At 34.5% G+C, this 22204-nt stretch overlaps 2 protein-coding genes across 3 annotated transcripts; one reads left to right on the top strand and one right to left on the bottom strand.

The window, feature by feature from the left end:
* The first annotated feature begins 537 nt into the window (after positions 1–537).
* LOC133176043 (organic anion transporter 3-like) lies at positions 538–15561 on the top strand. Of its 2 annotated transcripts, none has more exons than XM_061311224.1 (12): positions 538–629; positions 8530–8692; positions 9120–9269; positions 9544–9699; positions 9916–10146; positions 10450–10646; positions 10890–11156; positions 11724–11858; positions 12076–12161; positions 12298–12418; positions 13127–13199; positions 13446–15561. In XM_061311224.1, the coding sequence occupies exons 3-12, from the start codon at positions 9120–9122 to the stop codon at positions 13620–13622; spliced, it is 1593 nt and encodes a 530-aa protein (XP_061167208.1). In that variant the 5' UTR covers positions 538–629; positions 8530–8692; the 3' UTR covers positions 13623–15561. The 2 variants fall into 2 exon arrangements, with proteins under 2 accessions (XP_061167208.1, XP_061167201.1); XM_061311217.1 differs by having other exon boundaries at positions 540–629; positions 8527–8692.
* A 1779-nt stretch (positions 15562–17340) lies between these two features.
* On the bottom strand, positions 17341–22187 carry LOC133202291 (uncharacterized). Its single transcript, XM_061338083.1, has 3 exons — positions 21594–22187; positions 18437–18583; positions 17341–18354 (listed from the first exon to the last, which is right to left on the bottom strand). The coding sequence occupies exons 1-3, from the start codon at positions 21811–21813 to the stop codon at positions 17849–17851; spliced, it is 873 nt and encodes a 290-aa protein (XP_061194067.1). The 5' UTR covers positions 21814–22187; the 3' UTR covers positions 17341–17848.
* Positions 22188–22204: the final 17 nt, after the last annotated feature.

Here is a 22204-nt window from a genome sequence, read left to right as displayed (position 1 = left end):
TCGCGTAAAAATAAATTTGCTCAAGTCAGACAAGCTTTTTAGAAAAGCTAATACTTGTGGATTTTACAATTGTACTACTTTGTAAACGTGTCATACACCAGAGTTCGTTTGTACCAAACGTGTGCGGAGTCGCAGAGGACTCGTTTATTAATTACGATACAAATGAAATAAATTAATATGTCTTTACATATATAAATATGTGAAATTTATCTTCGTGGTGTAATTGGGCTTATATATAGTTATTGTTTCCTCTTATACGTGGCGTATTTATATTTTGTAGGGTAAGGCCTTTCAATTTGAACCTTAGGTTTGTCAGTTAGAATAGATTTTTAGTTTTCCCCACTATTTTTAGCCTTAACATTGTTTAAAAAAAATACTATCTGCAACATTTAAGTAGGTGTTAGTAAAGTGTCAAGCCTTTAAATTTTAAAGGACGAACCATTCGGGGAACGATTGCAGAACAATCCCAAAGTGAAAGTAGGATTCAGATGAAAAGACGCACCGCATGTTACATGTTCAGTGTTGTTTAGGACATGTCTGCTGTCGTCCAGTAGTACTACAACAATGTTCCTTGTCGTCTAGAATTTCTATTTTAGTAAGTTCTTAAGGAGGCAGCTCGAAAACCTTTGGTAGGTACTTAGATATATTTTTATTCGATTAATCTGTTTTGTCCGACCTTGAACAACTGTTGTAAGACTACACGTGCATTGCACAGCTTTTTAAAATTATTTTTCCATGAAGGTCAATTACATCAGCTTTGCAATCGGAATTTTTTGCTGAAAGGTTATAAATACAGATGTAAAAAGTGTACACAAGATCCACTGGATTTAGAGTGTGTCGGACGATTCATTGGAGGTAAATTGCAATTTAATTTTTTTTTTTATATTCACTCAGTTGTCGATCCCATATGTGTCAAACATTAGTAAAAAAGGTTCCCTGATGAGCAAAATAATTCAGATTCAATGCTGCATATATTTCCACCCTAGTTGCTAATACCCCTTGAAATGCATGAGGTAAAATTTGTTTTAATTAAATATCTTCACTGTACCTCAAAGAAATGAATAACATGAATTGGAGGATGTTATTTTTAATCTCATTGAAAGTGTATCATATAATCTTGTTACTCATATTAACAAGAGTCAGGGTAGCTAAAATATGAACAGGATGCCGATGGTTAAAGTGCCTGATGCACACAGATAGATGATAACAAGCAAAGACAAGCTAACAGGAAGTATTCACAGGGTCTAGGCAGTACAGTTTTAAAAAAAAAGGTTTTGCAAGGACATTAAGGTTACATTTTCTTTTACTTTGCAGAGTTCTCAAAATGAGTGGCTTTCAGCAATTTGCTTGCTCTTAGCTGATTTCTGTTTAGATTTGTCTAGGCCTTCAGGAGTCTTCAAACTTTTTTAGCTCACCAGAGCTGATGGCTAAAGTGAGCCTTTCTATTGTCTGTCCTTGTTGTTGTCATCATAAACTTTTCACATTTTCATCTTCTTCTCCAGAACCACAGGGCCAATTTCAACCAAACTTTGCACAGGGTATTCTTGTAGTGTTAGGTGAAGGGGATTCAAATTTATTCAAATGAAGGGTTGCACCTTCTTCCAAGGGGAGATAATTTAATGGTGAAAATTGGGTGGGGTCATTTAAAAATCTTCTACCAAAGAACCACTGAACCAGAAAAAAAATGAAACTTATGTGAAAGCTTTTACATAGCCCTTGGGGTAGGATGGGGCCACAATAAGTGATCAAAGTGTTACCTAGGAATATATAGGAAAAATCTTTAAAAATCATCTTCTCAAGAACAGCAAAGTGGGAATAGTCTTATTTATATGTATGCATCTGCAGGTCATGTGAATTCAAGTTTATTCAAATCATTATAACCCCCAGAGTTATGGAGGGGCCACAATGGGTGTTCAAAGTTTTACTTTGGAATACATACGAAAAATATTTAAAAATTTTCTCCTCATTTGACAAGAACAGCAAAGCCATGATGTCATATTTATATGGATGTATCTTCAGGTACCGTAGATTCAAGTTTGTTCAAATCATAACCCCTGGGGATAGAGTCAGGATTGCAAATAACATTTTAAACTTAGGGGCCATGTGGGCTCCCAACTTCACAAGTTTTACTAGCCCATATTGATATTTTGAGGCCCATTACTTACTGTTCACTTGGTAAAAAAAATCATTTCTTATGATAATATCAAATACATTCCTGTCCACAGTTATTAATTTCATTTTTCCTGGGGATTTCGAAACCAATTGTTTGGAATTCCATGTTTTCATTCACTTCAAGATATGTTTTTTGAATGAAATATTTCTGTCGTAAAATTACAGAAAGCGTACTTAACTGACAGAAAGCATACTTTACTGACTTTCAAAGTTTCATATTTCATAAAAATATTTCATAACATGAAATATTTTTGCCCACAGTAGCAGCAAAGAATTAGAAAACATTTTCACCATTTTAATTTCAGGAGGAAAATTAATGAATATAAAGCTGCTAATTGTGAATAATACAGCGTTCACCTTAATTGGACTAAAACCCACTACTCTTGATACATAAATGAATTTTCATACTTTCATTGACACGATTCTGGGTCTTGAAAATATTTTATAGGAAGAAAACAGTGAAAACGAAAGTGCATTTAATAGTGGAACCAAAGCATGATAAGGTTCCAGAAAATGTCCGATAAAATTCTTACTCGCCATGTGGGCAATACATGTACTACCCTCAAAAGTTGGTTGCCCACAGGCAAAATTACTGGCATTTGCAAGTGGGCAAGTGGTTATTTGCAACCCTGTAGAGTGGGACAGAAATGAAGGATCAAAGTTTTACATAGGAATTTGTAGGGAAAATCTTTAAATCTTCTCAAGAACAGCAAAGCCATGAAAAATGAGATCTATTTGGTAGCATCTTCAGGTAGTTAGGTTAAAATTTGTTCAAATCATGACCTCCGGGGATGGGTTGGGGCCACAATATGTGATCAAAGTTTTACAAAGGAATGTATTGGAAAAATTTTTAAAAATCTTCTCAAGAACAGCAAAGCCCTGATTAGTCATATCTATATGGAAGCATCCTCAGGTAGTATAGATTTAAGTTTGTTTAAATCATGACCTCCAGTGATAGGATGGGGACACAATATGTGATTGAAGTTTTACACAGGAATATATAGGAGGGAAATCTGCTGAGGAAGAACAGCAGGGCCATACTGACTGCATGAATAAGTACAAATCAAAAAGATCAGAATTTTTTTCACCTGTGAGATTTTTGGTATTCAACATTTGGGAGGCAAATTTTATCTGAAAGGGGAGGAAGGAGTTTGGACCTGATTTGACTTGAATGACAGTTTTTCACCAGCATCTTAATAAGACCATCTTTAAAAATAATGTTTGTTTGCCTTGGGTCGGCAGGTAGGTGGGTCCATTTTTTTTCCCCCAGAAAATTTCAAAATACTGTTTGAGGGGATGAGAATATACAGGAATGAAAAAAAAATCGTTTCCTGGAGATTAAAAAATCTTGAGTCGGACCATTTTCAGCCAGTCGATTGGGAGAGGGCAAACAAACAATTTTTTAAAGATGGCCTAATCATTCTATCAATGATTCATTTAACTTTATGAGGTTTATAAGACAAGGGTGGTTAGATCAGAAGAATATATGTATATTCCTGTATACTCATCGGCTTGATAAATATAATTTATGGATATTTGGACATAAAAGGAGCAGAAAGAGAAGATAAGGCCAAAAATAAAAAAATTAATAATGTATGATGTTCTCAGACTGACCAGACAAATCACCCCCACCCAATCATTTTTAGCTCACCTGAGCTGAAAGCTCAAGTGAGCTTTTCTGATCACATTTTGTCTGTAGTCCGTCTGTCCGTCTAGCTGTCCGTCTGTCTGTCTGTCTGTAAACTTTTCACATTTTCGACTTCTTCTCCAGAACTACTGGGCCAATTTCAACCAAACTTGCCACAAAGCATCCTTGGGTGAAGAGGGTTCAAGTTTGTTCAAATGAAGGGCCACACCCTCTTTCAAGGGGAGATAATTAAGAATTAGAGAAAAATGAATAGCATCTTTTAAAAATCTTCTTCTCAAGAACCACAGGGTCAGGAAAGATGAAACTCATGTGGAAATATCCTCAGGTAGTGTAGATTCAAATTTATTCAAATCATGACCCCTGGGGGTAGGGCAGGGCCACAATGGAGGATCAAAGTTATACATAGAAACATATAGGAAAAATCTGTAAAAATCTTCTTCTCAAGAACAGCAAAGCCATGATGAGTCATATTTATATGGAAACATCCTCAGGTAGTGTAGATTCAAGTTTGTTCAAGTCATGACCCCCGGGGGTAGGGTGGGGCCACAATGGAGGATCAAAGTTTTACATAGAAATATATAGGAAAAATCTTTAAAAATCTTCTTCTCTAGAACAGCAAAGCCATGATGAGTCATATTTATATGGAAGCATCCTCAGGTAGTGTAGATTCAAGTTTGTTCAAATCATGACCCCCAGGGGTAGGGTGGGGCCACAACGGAGGGTCAAAGTTTGATATTGAAATATATGAGAAAAATCTTCTTCTCAAGAACAGTAAAGCCCTGATTGGTCATATTTATATGGAAGCATCCATCCTCAGGTAGTGTAGATTCAAGTTTGTTCAAATCATGACCCCCTGGGGTAGGGTGGGGCCACAATGGAGGATCAAAGTCTTAAATAGAAATATATAGGAAAATATCTTCTGAAAAAGAACTGCAAAGCCATGATTAGTCATTTTGATATGAATTTGCATCCTCAGGTAGTGTAGATTCAAGTTTATTAAAATCATGACCCCCAATTTACATAGGAACATATAGGAAAATATCTTTTTCTCAAGAACAGAAAATCATGTTTAGTCATTTTGATATGGAAGCATCCTCAGGTAGTGTAGGTTCAATTTCGTTCAAATGATTACCCCTGGGTATAGGGTGGGGCCACAATGGGGGATCGAAAATTTTATATAAGAACATATAGAAAACAAATTTCTTCTCAAGAACAGAAAAGCTATGTTTAGTCATATTGATATGGAAGCATCCTCAGGTAGTGTAGATTCAAGTTTGTGCAAATGATGACTCCTGGAATAAGAGGAGCCACAACGGGGGATCAAATTTTTACAAAGGAATATATGGAATTTTTTTTTTGAAATCTTCTCATGTACAACAAAGCCATTTTTTATATTGACATGGAAGCATCATCATGTAGTTTAAAATTCAAGCCCCTCCCCCCTCAATAATCTTTTCAATAGTGAACTGATTTGTGCTTTTGTCTAGCCATTGTGCTCAGGTGAGCAATGTGGCCCATGGGCCTCTTGTTTTTAGTACCTTAAATTTTTAGTTTCTAAGAAATACAGTTTGTCCATATCATTTTGAAAGTTATGAAATTGTAACAATTGTTGTTCAAGATATCTATATCTTTTATAATTTTGAATAAAAGAATAAATTATTTTTTGTTAAAAGTGTCTGAATACTAGAGTCTTAGTTTATCATTTCTCAAACATGCTTTTTAGATTGAAGGTTTCATAGCAACAAATATTAAAGAGACACCGTGACAGAAAAAGGGGAAAACTGACAAAAGAAGAATTTTTGGATGACAATGCAAATTTTGTTCAATTCTTGAAGATATTAGGTTTTAGAAAATTACAGGTTTCAGAAACTAAAAAATCTACTTTCATGGAGGAAAATAAAAGTAAAAATAATTTTGTTTGCCCCAACACAAAAATATTACATCACTTCTTCCTCTTTATTGCATGCATGAGCAGAAAAGTTGAAGAATTTACCATGGGGTCAATTCCATAGATATATTTACATTTCCAATGTCTTTGTCCGAGATAAAATTACAAATTGTAAAAATACTTTATTTCTACATAAATCTACTGGTTCATCGATAGGCGCGATTAAAAAAAATCACGTGCGGGGCGGGACAAATAGAGACAGAAGCGGGGCTATTAGCACGGGAATTTGCAGAATCAGGAGCATGTAAATATAAGGAATAACTGTCAGATTTTTTGGATTCATGACGATGATCAATCGATTGGCTTGCGTGATAATTTTATGCATAAACGCCTTCGGCATTTATGCAAATTATCATGCAAGCCACTCGATTGATCACATCATGAATCCAAAAAATTAGACAGTTATTCCTTAAATAAATATGGGATGACTGAGGGTTTTGATACAATCTTCATTAAAGATGATCAGAACATATTCCTCACTTCTGCTTGCTCCAATTCAATGTTGTTTACAAGTTTGAAAATATAAGTCGCATGACCTTGACATTGTTGACATTGACGATAACAACTAAGCTGTAGATACATGTACATTAACCTTTGTTATTCCGGCACTTACATTTTTCAGTTTTTTTGTTGCTTTACCGTGCAACTGAGTTGTCAAAACTTAGCATTATTCATATTTCACATAAATCTTTTTTTAAGATACAATTATCTTACAAGAAACACATGATTTTGACTCATTATGTAACTTAAAATTTATCTAGCTATTCTGTCTGTGTACTTAAGAAAACATCAATAAATTCCTCTGGAGTTAAGCCGATATAGGTACCAGTAGGTACGTGTACCCCAAGATAACAAAAAGCTCAACAGCTTCAAAAGTTTATATCAATACATATACTTACATATCCGGTAATTCTTTTGGTTAATCAACAATTTTGGAAGACATATTGAGTCTTTAAACCTAACATTATGCAGATTAATCCATAAATGCAACAAAATATGATATTTTATGTGTAAATAACAACCCTGTTGATATGTGTGCCTACATAATTAGATATTTATTTTAAGTCCATGTCATTCTGTGAACTACTGTATATGTGTACAATGAAAGTATGATAAGTCAATCTCTCTCTCTCTCTCTCTCTTCAGAAGAAGAGAAGAAAAATATGTTATCCAGTATAATGAGGAAACTTTTTTTCTATAAAGCAGACAGTAGGGTGTAATATGTACCCTAATACAATAGATTAAATGTAGAGGAAATATTTTGAAAGATTATTTTTATGAGCAAGAATTAACATGCCATGGTATGTACATAAATACCAGATGCACATAAACATACAAAGTAACCTGAATCAAAGGAAAACCCATAATTTCTATGGAAAAACAAGAAGTGTTTGTGAAACACTGATGCCCCCATATGGCAGCTTATAGCGAAGGTTAAAGTTTCTCAAATGCAGGTCAACTCCAGGTCAAGAGATCAAAAATGTTGGTACCCAAAGAAAGGTTTTGTCTCGAGGAATATACCTGTGAAACATGAAAGCCCTAGCACCACCATTGAAAAGTTATGGCAAAGGTTAAAGTTTTTTTAAAAGTAAGTACAAGGTCAAGGTCAAATGGTGCCCAAAGGAAGGTCTTGTCACAAGTGATACACATGTTCATGAAATGTGAAAGCCCTAGAACCAAATGTTCATTAACAAATGTTATGGCCAAGGTTAAAGTTTTTTAAAAGTAGGTCAAACTCCAAGGTCAAAGTCAATGCCAAAATTGTTGGTATCCAAAGGAAGGTCTTGTCACAAGGAATATACATGTAAACTAAAGTATGAAAGCCATAGCACCAACTGTTCAAAAGTTATTGCCAAGGTTAAAGTTTTTTCAAAAGTAGGTCAAACTCCAAGGTTAATATCAAAGGGTCAAAGTTGTTGGTATCTTAAGGAAGGTCTTGTCACAAGAAATGTACATGTGAAGTATGAAATCCCTAGCATGAACTGTTTAAAAGTTGTGGCAAAGGTTAAAGTTTTTCAAATGTAGGTCAAATTCCAGGGTCAAGGTCAAAGATGTTGGTATCCAAGGAAGGTCTTGTCACAAGGAATGCACATATGAAATATGAAAACCCTAGCAATAACTGTTCAAAAGATAAGGGCAAGGTTTTGAAAATTAAAGTAGGTCAAACTCCAAGGTCAAGGCCAAAAGGTCAAAGTTGTTTGTATCCAAAGGAAGGTCTTGTCACAAGGAATACACATGTGAAGTATAAAAGCCCTAGCACTAACTTTTCAAAAGTTATGACCAAGGTTAAAGTTTTTTTAAAGGTAGGTCAAACTCCAAGGTCAAAGTCAAAGGTTCAACATTGTTGGTATGCAAAGGAAGGTCTTGTCACAAGAAATGCACCTGTGAAGTTTGAAAGCCCAAGCACCAACTGTTCAAAAGTTATGTCCAAGGTCAATTTGAAAGCCATAGCTCCAACCAATCAGAAGTTAAATTTTTTTTCTGGCAAACAGACAGACAGAAGATGGACGGACAGGGCAAAAACTATATGCCCCCAAATCTTTGATTATAGGGGCAAAAAAATCTTTTAAGATAAACTAGAACCATCTCGAAAGTGAATACTTGTAATTATAAACAAACCAAAAATTCAAACCCGAAAATCAAAAAGGAGACAGATTAAACTTGAACTCATTTATAGAGGTATATCAAAAATGTATGTAATATTTTACCACAAAATTAGATGTAATAAATCTTTCTGCATATTCTTGTTCTTTTCAAGTAGCATGAAAATATGTCGAAAAATGCAAGCACCACGTAATAAAAGAAATGAGGTCAACTGAGTGTTAAAAGGATGTGAGATAAAGATGACAGCATACCTGTACAGGTATTCTGGAACACTTTAACAACAATGACACACCTGTAGGTCTACTTGTTCAACTGTGAAGGTAAGATATTCTGCATCTACTCAGGGTTTTAAAATGTTAATTCAGTATTTATACCTCACTGTGAAATATAAAATACAAAAAAAAAAATATATATATGGTTCCTTAATCTTGACTTTATCATTTATATTTTATGTACCGGTAACTGTTTTGTCACTTTACACATGGTTGCAAAGTTGCACATACCATATATGTACTACATATAGTAGTTTCTCTCTGATTCTTTTACGAGTGAAGACATTGAATGTTCCTTTGCTATCTGTAGGCATACACATTATCATGTGTCATTTAGAGAGTAGTTTTTAGCTCACCTGAGCTGAAAGCTAAATGAACTTTTCTGATCACCGGTTTTAAGATTTTTAGAGAATCCGGGTCAGTTTGGCCTATTTCAGGTCCTCTCCTTTCTGTATAAGTTATTTTTATATTGTAGATGGATGGAGATAAGATATTGGAGAGCCTTGGCCGGTTCGGCCTATTCCAGGTCCTCTTTTTCCTATGTGTGTCCTTTATCTACATGAGAGGAGCCTGGCCAGTGATGGCCATTCTGTTTCTGGGAGGAGATCCAGGTCACCACTGTAAGGTAAGGACATTATCAAACTAAATATAATTCGATCCATGCATCGAACCACACAAAGTGTTTGTGAAGCAAGACTTGATCAAATTAAGCACCAAATTTTAATTAAATTTTAACGTCTTAGATGTACTTTCCATTTCTGTAAAGTTTAGGAAGTAAAATTCCGCAGAATATTAGTTTAAATTGATAGATGGAAAATTCAGTAAGGTGTTCAAAAGGGTTGCAGTTGGGCTTACTTTGCTCAGAGTTTGGAGATTTAACTTTTAGCCTCATTCAACAGGTGCCTGTAAATGAATCAGTGGCAGTCATTATTCCTGTAGACTCAAATGGAGACTTTGAAAAATGTGTGATGAAGTCTCTAACCCAGAATCAAACCAAGTCATGTGATCAAGGCTGGACATACGGAAGTGAATTTGATTCCACTATATTAACAGAGGTATTTCTATAAGACAAGCATTTCAGGTGAACAAAAAAAATCCAACCCCACAGAGAGTTATTTTAATGAAAATTAGAGCAGAACTGTTATGACTTTAATCATCTAGTAATAATAATATGAATCATTAGCATAAAAATTAAAGATGTGACAGCACACAAGAATTCTTGATACTGGAGCTGTGACAGAAAGTTTGATGAATCCTTTCGATATTTCTAGTGGGACCTGGTGTGTGATAATAATTTCCTGGTGGATTTGTCCTCTACAATCTACATGGTGGGGAACACACTGGGGGCTCTGTTTCTCACTCCGCTGTCTGACAAATTTGGCAGGAAGTGGGTTATTCTAGGAATGCTGTGGATACAAGGGGCCATCGGTATAGGAACAGCCTTTGCTAGCAGTTACGCCATGTTCACTGTGTTAAGATTTTTTATAGCCTTACTAAACATGGTATGTTTATAAAATCAAATCTTTATATTTTATACATACATGTATTACGGTAGATTAATCTCATTAGTTATTTATTATTAATATTTGTAATTACACGTACTTGTATTTATACTGAACAAGTAAGAACTTAACAGGTCAAGGTCAGTTGAAAATAGAGGTCAAGTATGGTTTTGTCTCAATCAGGGGCTTATTTACAAAATGAACTTTATATTATGCAATTATTATTCAAGCTTTTTTATATTCCAAATAATCGCAAATATTTACGTGTTCGTTGTGATTGATATTGAGATTGGTTTGTTTTAGCCTATTGCCTTGACAACCTATGTCATGGTAACAGAGATGTTTCCGGCATCCAATCGTTCCTTTCCCTCAGTGGGCATTAACTGTTCCTGGGGGATAGGGCTGGTGGTCTTGGCAGTAATGGGTTACTTTATACGAGACTGGAGAACTCTACAGCTTGTGATCTCTGTGCCAAATTTTCTTACCATCATTTATGCCTGGTATGAAAATAGTTAATCTGATATATATGTATATGCAGTCAATTCTGCCTTTGCAACCCACTTTTTTATGCTACTTAGAAAAAAAATGATTTGACCATTTAAAGTTGATATTCACCCACCATGTTAAAAATTTTAGAAAATCAGTATTCTTTATATGGTAAAATTTTATTTGAAAGTCATATTGCTTCCTTTAATAGGTAAATAACCAAAATACTGTTGCTATCAGAGTGAATTTGTGTTTAGGTTTTTACCAGAATCCATTCGATGGCTTATAGCTAAAAAGAAATATAATCAGGCTAAAACTGTGGCAAAGTTTGCTGCTAAAGTAAACAATAAGGAGATCCCAGCTGAACTGTTAGCTATACAGGAACAGGAGCCGATGGAAACCTCAGGTGTCGGTCAGAGCCAAGTGGGCCTCCTAAGGTCAAAGGACACAAGGAAATATACTGTGCTTGACCTCTTTAAGACCTCCAAATTGAGGAGATACACCTTAATAATGTTTTATTTATGGTAAGATTTTTTTAAAACTATATTTGTAAAAATCAAAATCAAGTTTTAGGTCAGAACTGGTAATTGATACAAATGATTTTAAAATGCTGAAAAAATATGTTTTCTGCTTTTTAAAAATTCAACATTAATTGATAGCTTATTGGACTGTGGCAGTCAGACAGGTTTGATCAACAAGGGTCAGGTATACAGCTCAGTGGTTAGAGCACCTGACTAGTGATTAAGGGGTCCCAGGTATGATTCCCAGTCCAACCATACATTTTCTTCTTTCTTGTTACATAATTTGGTGCCATTGACCACCTCTTGGACTTGCAGGTGAAAAATCCTGCCAGGGGAAAATAGAACTTGGATTGTGTCTTGTAGATTGAAGACAAATTTATGAGGGAGGAATGTAATAGTTTGGGCCATGGATATTGGCCTGGGTAGCTCAGTGGTTAGAAACCTGACTAGTGATGAAGAGGTCCGGAGTTCTATTTCCAGTTCAGCCATAAATTCTCTCCTTTCCTGTTACGAAATTTTAACTGTTAGGAAATCTTCACATGTGTTCATACATTTCCTTCTGTTTTTTAGGACAGCTGACAGTGTATGTTATTTTGGGATTCTCTTTGCCACACCCCAACTCCATGGTAACCAGTTCCTGAACCTTGGGATCAGTGGGATTGTCGAGATCCCTGCTCTTATTATCTGCATGTTCATCATTAACTGGTACGGGAGTTATCTCCCTTGTTCTTTCAATTTTTTTTTTCATATAATGAAATGAATATATGAATCATGATTTATCATAATGGAGATAGTGAAAGTGAATTGAAAAAAATCTCTTTTTTTCTGATTAACATCCAAGTACAGCCAGTTGAGTGACTTCTTTTTGCTTTCAATAGCAGATCACAATATCTATTTGTAGTGATAATTTTGTGTTTTACAGGGTTGGACGTAGAAGACCTGTCATATTTTTCCTGCTGTTGTCAGGGATTATGAACATTATTACTATATTCATTCCCAATAAAACAGGTAAAAAAGTATTTAACAGACGTAATATATTCATTATACTGTATATCAATAGACTGAAGAAACTGAGATATCAGCACTAATTACTCTTTATGAATAATCTACATTGTATGTGCTTAATTATACAGATTCTTTGCAGATTCTGGTGTTGACCTAGGCTGGTTACAGATTACAGCAGCCATGATAGGAAAGTTCGGAATTACCGGAGCATATTCTCTGTCTTACCTTTATTCCTCAGAAATCTTCCCCACAGTTGTCAGGTATAATATACAAGTCATGTAATATTGGTATAATATACAAGTCATGTAATATTGGTATGATATTATACATGTAGTACTGGTGTGATACAATCAAATCTCTTTATCTTGATCTCAATTGGGGCCAATAAAAAAACTTAAGATGCCATGAGAATTAGATACAGGGGTTAAAATACAAGAAACAAATGACATATCTGTGGTATCCAAGTATTACATATACAGCCAAACCTCATCATCTTGAACTCAATGGGATCAAGAAAAAACTGAGAGTTATCCAAGGAGTTGAGATATTGAGGGTAAATTATGTAAACAAAATGTTATTGGGACTTTCGACTCACTTTGACATACCCATGGTATTTGAGATATTGGCGTTCGAGGTAGTGAAGTTGAAGTGTATTTATTATCTTGATGGAAGCTACTTGGGACTCTGGACACTCACAGGTGCCCTTTCAAAGAGGGAGGGCATTTGACCTTCATTCACTTAGTATGGAAAATGGAAAAGATTTAACTATGTTAAACACAGTTACATTGTAAAACTTGGACATATGTAAAATACTGCAGTGTACATACATGTACATTCCCACATACAATAATTCAAAGTGCAATTCGTTATGCGTTTTAAAATTAAAAAAAAGAAAGAAAGAAAAGAGAGAGAGATGAGACATACATCCAATGAAAACCTTTATATAAAACCTTTTTACTCATTTTTAGAAACCATGCTCTGGGGCTATCTTCATTCTTTGAGAATTTAGGAGGAATAGCTGCCCCTCTGATAGTTTATGCAGTAAGTATTTGTATTTCAGGATTTGTTCAGCACACCTGATAAACTATAGAGACCCATTGACAGCAACACTTAACTGAGTCCTTTACTGTGGTGCTATATACTTCAATACTATACATAATATTCTGAAATTAAAAAAAAAATATGTATAAAGGATTTTCAAATTTGGACTTTTTTGACATTTAAGTTTGTTTCCATTTTCGTTATTTTAGACAGTGAGTTTCTTGATAAAATGTGCCTTTGTTTCAGACCAGTAGCACCCAGTCCTACATTCCTTTAGTTGTGTTCGGTGTTATCATGGTTGTAGGGGGAATCTTAGCATGCTTCCTCCCAGAGACCCACAAGAAACCCCTTCCTGAGACCATTGAAGATGTGGAACATTTCACCAGAGGTGCAGCCACTCAGACTGAGAATACATATCTCTGACCAGGTCAAGGTTACATACCTGATCAGGTGAAGGTCACCTATCTCTGACCAGGTCAAGGTCACCCGGTGACATAGGGTCACAAAGTTAAACATGGAGTTCATCCAGTTTCTTTACAATTAACTTTGACATTTATTTCAACAGAAGAACAAATCTGCCAATGATTGTGTCAGTTTTGTGCCAAGACATTCACCACAACAGATGTTTTTAGTGCTACCTGTTTTGATCTCATTGTTACATAAGGACATATCTTGTAGTGTTTTATTTATTTTTGATAGAATTGTATTACTGATACCAGTGCTTAATTGCTTTGTTTTGTTTTACTGCATTTATATGTCAACAAAATGTAGATCTGATCATATGGCATTTAAATTGCGTCCCTCAGGTGATTTTTATGTTGTAACAATGCATGTCTTCTTATCACTTGTTTAACCAATATTTCAAAGACCACCAGATCAAAAAGTTTAACATTAAACATTATTTAGGGTTTAATATAAAAATTTCAGCATGTATAGCAGAATTGATGTAGAGGGTCCAGATATACCGGTACAAAATATATATTAAATGTCACCCCCCCCCTTTTAATATACACACAGGATTTTTGAGGAGGGGCATTGATTAGTTTTACTTTTGGTTTACTTATATGACACAGATACATGTAAATGGTAGGCTAGATAATTACAAAGAATAGATGATAAAGACACTTCATCATTATGGTTATACAAGAGATAAAATGTCTCTAGAATCATTAAATAGAGTTCGGACAAACATCTTATGATACCAAGTTTGTTCAGGGTGTTTGGTAGACTTGTTATGCTAGATAATGTATTCCTGTATATGGGTGAGAGATCTTTGAAACAAAGTTTATGATTTGTTTGCCATCAGAGGCAGTAATTTATTTAAAGTTTGTTGTTTTTTAAGAGTTTTCCCGATACTTTTATTTTATTCTTTGATTGATGTTTTATGTTATTTGCGTTATTAGGGTCTTGCATCGAAATGTTGGTGCCTTATCATAGTGATTGGGTCTGTTTAGCCGTATATCCTTTAATCAAACGCTTTTATGTGATGTGATGTGATAAGTAACGTTCAAGTTATAAACTTTTTATTTATTACATAAGCGGAGGATTGTTGGAAGAATTCTTAGGTCACCTGACCCATTGTCAAGGTTAAAATAGCTTTTACCTTTTATCTCGAAGTACAGTCAAACCTCCTGCTCTCAAACTTGATGGCACCAGGGAAAACAGAGAAATCTGAGGGTTCAAGATATTGAGAGTTTAATATAAAAAGAAAAGGGGATTGTACATACATGTATATGTTTGTGATATATCTTCATAAAAGATACCTATAAATTTTAGGATCACTTTTTCAAAGGACACGGTTGTTAACATGATCATTATGAATCAGAAGCTTGGATATTTTTTTATGTAATTTTTTTTTCTTACTACCAGTATTAAAAACCACATCTCTTGAATGAAGGTCAAAGCCAAAGGTATGAACAGCAGGGAAAATGGGAAATTCTTTGCTACTGAGTTTATTAAGGAAGCATATACTCCTATAAGCATTAGGATTTCAATGGAACGGGATTAATACTTTTCAAAATGATCAGTGTTTAATAATAATTATCATATTTATAAAATATTGTGTATATACAATGTAACGTAATGTTATTATAAGATAGAAAGTCAAATGCTTTTTAAGGGAGTTTTCTTGGGAACTGTTTTTTCATGCGGATGGATTTCATAAAAGAAATGCATACAAATTTGCTTATCTTAATTTTATAGTTGCTTTTAAACATCTCCAAAAATGAAGAAATCATTATGCATGCACAACTATTTGTTCAAACAAATAGTAGAGACTTTAAACTTATTTATCAAATTTTAAGATAAACCATTTTATGTTTTAATTATTTAAAAAAAATGAAATGTAACCCCATTTTTTTGTTCTAGATAAACAAAATAAAAGTTTAGTAATAATATGCAAAATTTTAGCATAACTCCTTTATTGAATTTTTGAAACATATTCTGTTTATGTTGAATTTTGCTATTTTTAAGTGCTAAATGTTCACAATTCATATAATAGACTTTGATGATTTTTTTTTGTCTATACAGACCAAAACTATACATTACTATCCTTCAGTATTTTATTTCATAAAACATATTGTCATGTTGACAAATTTTTAATCAGCGGTAGCTTAAGTCAATATTTCAAACTTTTTTCCTAAGTGCAAAAAGGTCAAGTTTCACTAACTTTTACCAAGAAACAAGGCATGTATCCCCCTCATGTCTCTTAAATTTTATTCTTTATCAAAGTATATAGTAAAAATACACTTACTGAAAATTCTCTCGGATGCATACCTCTTTAAACTTATCACACTAGAGTTACACTATTCATTGTTTGTTTGCTTTTGTTGTGTTTTTGACCAAATGGTTTCTTAGTAAAGAGTGAAGTTGAGTTGATATTAATAAACAAACTGATAAAATATTTTTAGTGTTGAAATTTTGTTTTACTTATAGAAAATTCTGAGGGATCCACAATGTTTGGAAAAGCCGTTGCATCAAAGTTGTTTGTCAAAGCAATCAATATACACAATCAATATATCCATACCTCAGAACCAGTGTAGAACTGATAATTAATATAAAAAAAAATAAGAAATCAGTATGTGTACTTTTCTAGGACAAGACAGAGAAGCATTGTTAAAATTAATAGATGGGTAAATGGAAATTATCCAGACATAGGGCTTTGTTGAGGAACACTTCCGTTAAGAACTTGGAAGAAGTAATAATGCTCTGCATAATAATAAGTCAATTTATGTTTTTTCTCTCTCTATATATATATATAAATAACCAGCTCTACCAAGTCACATGTTCCAGTGGTATTGGATTACCAGTTAAATAGCAGGTAATCAATTTAAAAAGTGGGAATATCATATATCTGATGCAAGATTAAATGCCTCGATTGTTACAAGATCTATTTTTAAATTTAAAGCTTTTATTTGAATACATAAATAAAAAACCCACAGTATTACAAAAACATGGTTTTGAAATATGCATATGAGATAGAGTAAACCTCAACAATTGAACATCAAACAAATTAACACTTAACATGAATGATCATAAATATGTATAACATTAAACAATGGAAAATGATACCCATCTGCATCAAAAAACAAAGGAGTTGGTCGCAGAATACAAGAGCTTATGCAATACCTATCAGTGGATATACTACCAGATTAGATCTTTTTAAGAGAACACTGATTTTTTTTAGGACTTCTCTGGAATTTAATCTTCTGGAGAGGAGAGGTTTGTACCTCAGAAACAGTACCATAGCAGGCACATAGTAGGGAGGAGGAATGTTCTATCGTTAAAATGATAAATGTCCTACGGACCCGGTTTAACGACTGTGTTGAGGGCCTGTCCCGAGACACAGTTAGATTCTTCTAACTAGGAGGAGGGGGCCTCCCCCAACCTTTTATTCTCCAAACGTAATCTTTTTTGTTGAAAACGTTCATTTAAAGGGCAGTTGACCCCCACTTTTTGTTGCATTATAGTAATGATGATGTATAGATATTTTTTTATGGAAAAAGTTTGACCCCCCCCCTCCCCAAACCGGAATAGCATTTAAACTATTTACTTTTCTTTTTTTTTTTATTTTTTGCTGTAATACTTGTCAAATATTTTTATCCCCCCCCCCCAAAAAAAAACAAAAAAACTACGTGCCTGAGACCCATTTTATAAAAGAACTAACGACTAACACCAAAACTTAATTCTGCTTATTACTATTATTATTATTTATGCTAGCAATTTTACAAAGAATAATCAATTTTGCAGAATTTTACAATGAACCAAAGATTGTGGTCTTAGTCCTTAGTTCGTATGTAAAACTGGCCTCTGCATATTTCATCTCTAACACTCTCTCAAGATAATCGTTTGAAATCCATTTCTTTGGATATCATTCTTAATTCAAACCATGTACAAAATAATTTTAGTGACATTTTTCAACTTTTTCCAAATGATTAAGAAACAAATATTGACGTTTTTGAGGACAATATAAATGTAACCTGTCTCAGCCGGAAGAATTTTTCAGCTCACAGGTCTGAAAAATTAATCGGTATGGTTGTCTATCCGATTTTTCTTATGACCAATGCTCTACAGACCTGGTCTTTTTTGTCCATTCTTTCTATCTAACTTAAAATTGAGTATTGAGTTGCAGGAAGTGTTTTTTTTTATATTTAGAATTTTTTCTGCATATAGTCATATCTTGGAGGGGCAGACGGCGTGATGACTTCAAGTTCAAATCTATCGAATCCACTGGTGAAAGGATCTTTGGTAGATCTTGGTCCATAGGGGTACGGATTGTAGTCGGCGCTGACTCTGCTCTCACGTCGGTTCTGTCTTCCGTATTCCCTCCCGAGATCACCTGACTTTTTGTAGTCACGAGGGGTGTCACCGATTGACGTTACGATGACGTCAGAGGGTCGTCTGACGATTTTGTCACTACGCCCGTCTCTGCTAAGAATGCTGTCAGATTTCTCCAGACGATTGTATTTGCTGCCATTATCAGGGTGAACTGTGGATTTAGGTTCGTATTTATTTTCCTTGATGTCGGGAATCAGACACATTGTGGTGATGAGGACGAGGGCGGAGGCGAGAGCGGAGAGGCCCATGGACCAGGCGGGGTAATATGGCGACTCCACTTGTAGTATCCATAACACAATCCCAGCAATGGCAAGACCAGCTAAAAGTATTTTTAAAAATGCACATGACAGGGTATAGAAGCATAGTTTTTCAGAGATAACGATAATGAGAAGCAAAATTACCTGCTATAAGCGTCACCAGAAGCAGGACCACTGCCACCGCCCTTGTGCGGCACCTCTCGGTAGCCACATAAAAACCGCTGACGATGAGGCAAATAAACATAAGTCCTGCAGCGGCTACCTCAAACCACCTCACTAACGTTACTTCAACTGGAGAGACAAACGGAATTTATATACTATATAAGATAATCTATTTTAAAGATTTTGACTAGGAACCTAGATTTTAAAGCTGGAGTTCAATGCAGAAGGATATGAGTTCTTCCAGCCACAAAAAGAAAAGATCGTCTCTAAACAGAGATCGGGGGTCATACAGCACAAGTTATATTGAAAATTAATAATATTTTAGTTATTCAAATTAAATTTATTTATGAAATTAAATTTGTTTATTATCATTTTTTTTAAATATTGAAAATAAACTAAATATATTTAGATATCTCGACTTTGCAGAAAAGTATATCGACCTCATACTTCATGTTCGGTCAATATGCTGTCCTGTTTAGGTATATCTATACCTCATGAAAGGGGCATATTAATTTTATGAAATAAAGAAAAGAAAAATAGAAACCAAGGGCATATTTAAAGCAGTGAAAGTTTGTCCTTAAAAAACACTTCTTTTTTATTTCAGTATTTTTTTTTTTTGAGTCGTGGGTGGAAGTTACTGTCGCTGCATTTAAAAAATGTTTTAAAGGAGAGACCAGCTCTTGGTTCTTTTTTAAAATAACGTTTTTGAGGTATGTTATCAACAGGGACGTAGCATCGTTTTTGAAAGGGGGGGGGTAAAAAATGGAAAATTGAAAATTGTCCGAACTCGAAAATCCTATTTCGGGAGGAGGGGGGGGGGGTCCAACTTCTTTCAGTACCAAATTTTATTCATATACTACTACAAAACCCTTATTTGACTACTCTCCAACAAAAAGGGGGGGGGGGCAACCACCCTTTCAATTAACATTTCAAATAATTAAAAAAGTCTTTGGAAAAAAGTGGTTGCCCCCCCCCCCCCCCCCCGTTGCTACGTGCCTGATCAATGTCTGTAAAATTGAACCCTAGCTTCATTAAACTTTTGAATTAACAAAAGGCAGCACAAGATCGATGAAAATGAATTTTCGGTATTGGTACACATGAAAACGAACATGAAGGAGAAACGTTTTAATTATAACAATTATTTTTAAAAAGTTGTTGATATATTTTTTTTATATCTTAACTATAATAAAGTAATTGCTAACTGAAATTTGTGTGGCGCCATCTTAAACATTTAGAGGGGAAAAATATTTTTGTAATTTAATGCAAGTTTTTTAATTTGTTTTTTAATTTGTTAAAAATATGTAGACTACCTTTAAATGAACCATAAATCAAATTTATAATTACGTGCATACATAACAACAGTTTTAATATCTACTTTTGATAAGATTTATTTCAAAAGATCAAAGATTTGTTAAACGTCATCGAACAAAATTGTCAATTTTGGCCAGATCTATAGATTCCTTTCTTTACAGAATGTATACAATTAATACAATAACGAGCTTTCACTAGAAGGTAAATTATTTGTTTGAAGGTGCTATGCTTAATTGAATACGTCAACTTTAATGTCGCTTCGTTGGAATATCTACAGATTGATTTAAAGATTTGGCAATGCTGCCAATATAAAAGAGGAACATGCACAACTTCCCATGTGCATAAAATATATTGAAGATTTCAAGTGACTTGCAACGTTTATCTAATTCTGACTTTAAAAAGTATTTCTTAGTCTTACATGTAGATTTTAAAAGGACGTTTTTATATTAAGTACCTTTATGATACATGTAGTTGTTAATTTAAAAGACAAAACCTAGTGTCTACCTTTCCGCCCATGAAAAAAGGGGGAAAACCCCAAAGTTCCTTGGAAAAAAGAAGAACATGAGAATTTATGTACACATATTAAACCATAATCAGAATCTTTTTTAAAATCTTAACGAAGCATGAAGAAGTGGGAATTAAGGGCATCGTCCCAAGCCACTGGTTTTGTGTCTATTCTATTTCCACAAACAGAATGTGGCTTGCGACAGTGTGAGAAGGGGTGAGTTTCTTTGATCAAAGATTCCTAGGCTTTCGAAGTTGGTTTGATATATAAATTGCCTGTGAATTTAGAACAAGAGATTTATTGAAATAAATTAATTTTTTTAGATTGATTTAGTTGTAAATCAAGCCCGTAGCAACGGTTTCAAAAGTGGGGGGGGGGACAAAATTCCCCCCCAAAAAATCTGAACCCCCCCCAAAAAAAACTGGCCAAAAGTGGGGATGGGGGAGGGGGCAACTTCCCAAAATTATCTGACAAGCAAAATAAAAAAAAAGCTAATTTACTGTCCAGATCCTGGAATTTGCCAGTGTTCGACCTTACAACATCAAAAAGTGGGGGGGGGGGGGGGGGGGAACAAGCATCCAATGGAAAATTTACTATAGCAAAATACTTTACTCAGGAAAAAGTGCCCCCCCCCTCCCCCGCGTTCTACTGGCCTGGTAAGTGTAAAAAGTAAATATATAGTTTAAAAAGAGTATGCAATCATAAATATCAAACTCAGAATTAATTGGTCTACAGTGCATTCTGAGTCAATCATATATCAAGAAATTGAAGTCGCAAAATAATACAACTGTGGAAAAGATGCTGTTATACCTTTAAAATTGTTCCTATATAAATCAATACTAAAAAAAAGTAAAGCATTTCCAATGTTTTTCTGAGCGGTCCATAAAAATCGATGTTGGACCGATGAGTGAGATATTGGACCTGTCGATGAGATATTGGACCGCTGTGGCGTTTTTTACGTCACACTGTAGGCGGGATCAGATATATCCTACCAATTATCTCAAACATGGTTCCAAGGCAGCGCAAGATATGTCGAAAGAAAAGGGTTTAACAAAAAAAAATATTGACTGTGATTTTGGGCAAAATGCGTTTTGTCGACCCCTTGAACCAAACTGTTTGCCTTCGGCCTAACGGCCTAAGGCACACAGTTTGGTTCTTGGGCCCGACAAAACGCATGTTGCCCTCGAATCAAGTCAATAAATGTATAATGTTTACTACTTTATCATTTTAGAAAAATTGTGACAATTTCTCAAAAACACAAAAAATATCTTGAAAAATACTATTTTTAAACATTTTCAAAATATCCGAATCAGTTGTACTCACACGACAGATACTGAGAGGGGGTGTTCTCGGTGTGACAAGATACCCCACCGGAGCAGTTAGTGAACCACCACAATCCCACCCGGAGGTCGAAGGTGTCCTTCACTGTGTTATACGTCATCCAGTTGTTGGTCACATTGCCCGCAATTTGAAGTCCTGTAGCACACATCAACAGCAGAAAACCAATCTTCGCCCAACCGGAAGCCTCTCCGCAGCAACCCATCGTTTATATATAATTGTTTATTTTTTTCACAAAAAATAGTTCTTGATGGGAAGACTTAAACTTATCATGAATGTTCTCATTACGTCGTTGTAGCACAGTACTAAACCAGATTATAAAATGAAAGGGGTAAATCATTTAGATACGTATTTTTTGTGTCACTAAACACTGTGTTTTAAAAATCTGACAAGCGTTTGATTGGCTTTCTTTTCTTTGTTAAGAAAACAATTACCTGCTATGCAATGCGATCATATCGTGTGAAGTTCGTATTGTTTTTTTAAAACGTCTTTTCAGTTTAGCTTATCACATAAAAGCTTTATTTCTTCGCTTGATATGTTAAGATAGAACACTGCGATGAACATACATGTAATTAACAGATGAAAAAAATGTATTG

This window comes from Saccostrea echinata, unplaced genomic scaffold (assembly GCF_033153115.1).
Source record: "Saccostrea echinata isolate AGI-Se365-2 ecotype Australia unplaced genomic scaffold, CSIRO_AGI_Sech_v1 ptg000002l, whole genome shotgun sequence".
In the NCBI taxonomy this organism is placed as follows: domain Eukaryota; kingdom Metazoa; phylum Mollusca; class Bivalvia; order Ostreida; family Ostreidae; genus Saccostrea; species Saccostrea echinata.
The sequence above is the reverse complement of the archived record's forward strand: the minus strand, read 5'-3'. Positions and strand labels throughout refer to the sequence as shown.

Coding starts and splice junctions, on each gene's coding strand:
- LOC133176043 (XM_061311224.1), top strand. CDS start 9,120: ATGGATGGAGATAAGATATTGGAGAGCCTTGGCCGGTTCGGCCTATTC. Junction 9,270..9,543: donor ATCCAGGTCACCACTGTAAG/GTAAGGACATTA, acceptor CTCATTCAACAG/GTGCCTGTAAATGAATCAGT. Junction 10,647..10,889: donor CTTACCATCATTTATGCCTG/GTATGAAAATAG, acceptor ATTTGTGTTTAG/GTTTTTACCAGAATCCATTC.
- LOC133202291 (XM_061338083.1), bottom strand. CDS start 21,813: ATGGGTTGCTGCGGAGAGGCTTCCGGTTGGGCGAAGATTGGTTTTCTG. Junction 18,584..21,593: donor CCCCTCTCAGTATCTGTCGT/GTGAGTACAACT, acceptor TTGTCTCTCCAG/TTGAAGTAACGTTAGTGAGG. Junction 18,355..18,436: donor TCTGGTGACGCTTATAGCAG/GTAATTTTGCTT, acceptor AAATACTTTTAG/CTGGTCTTGCCATTGCTGGG.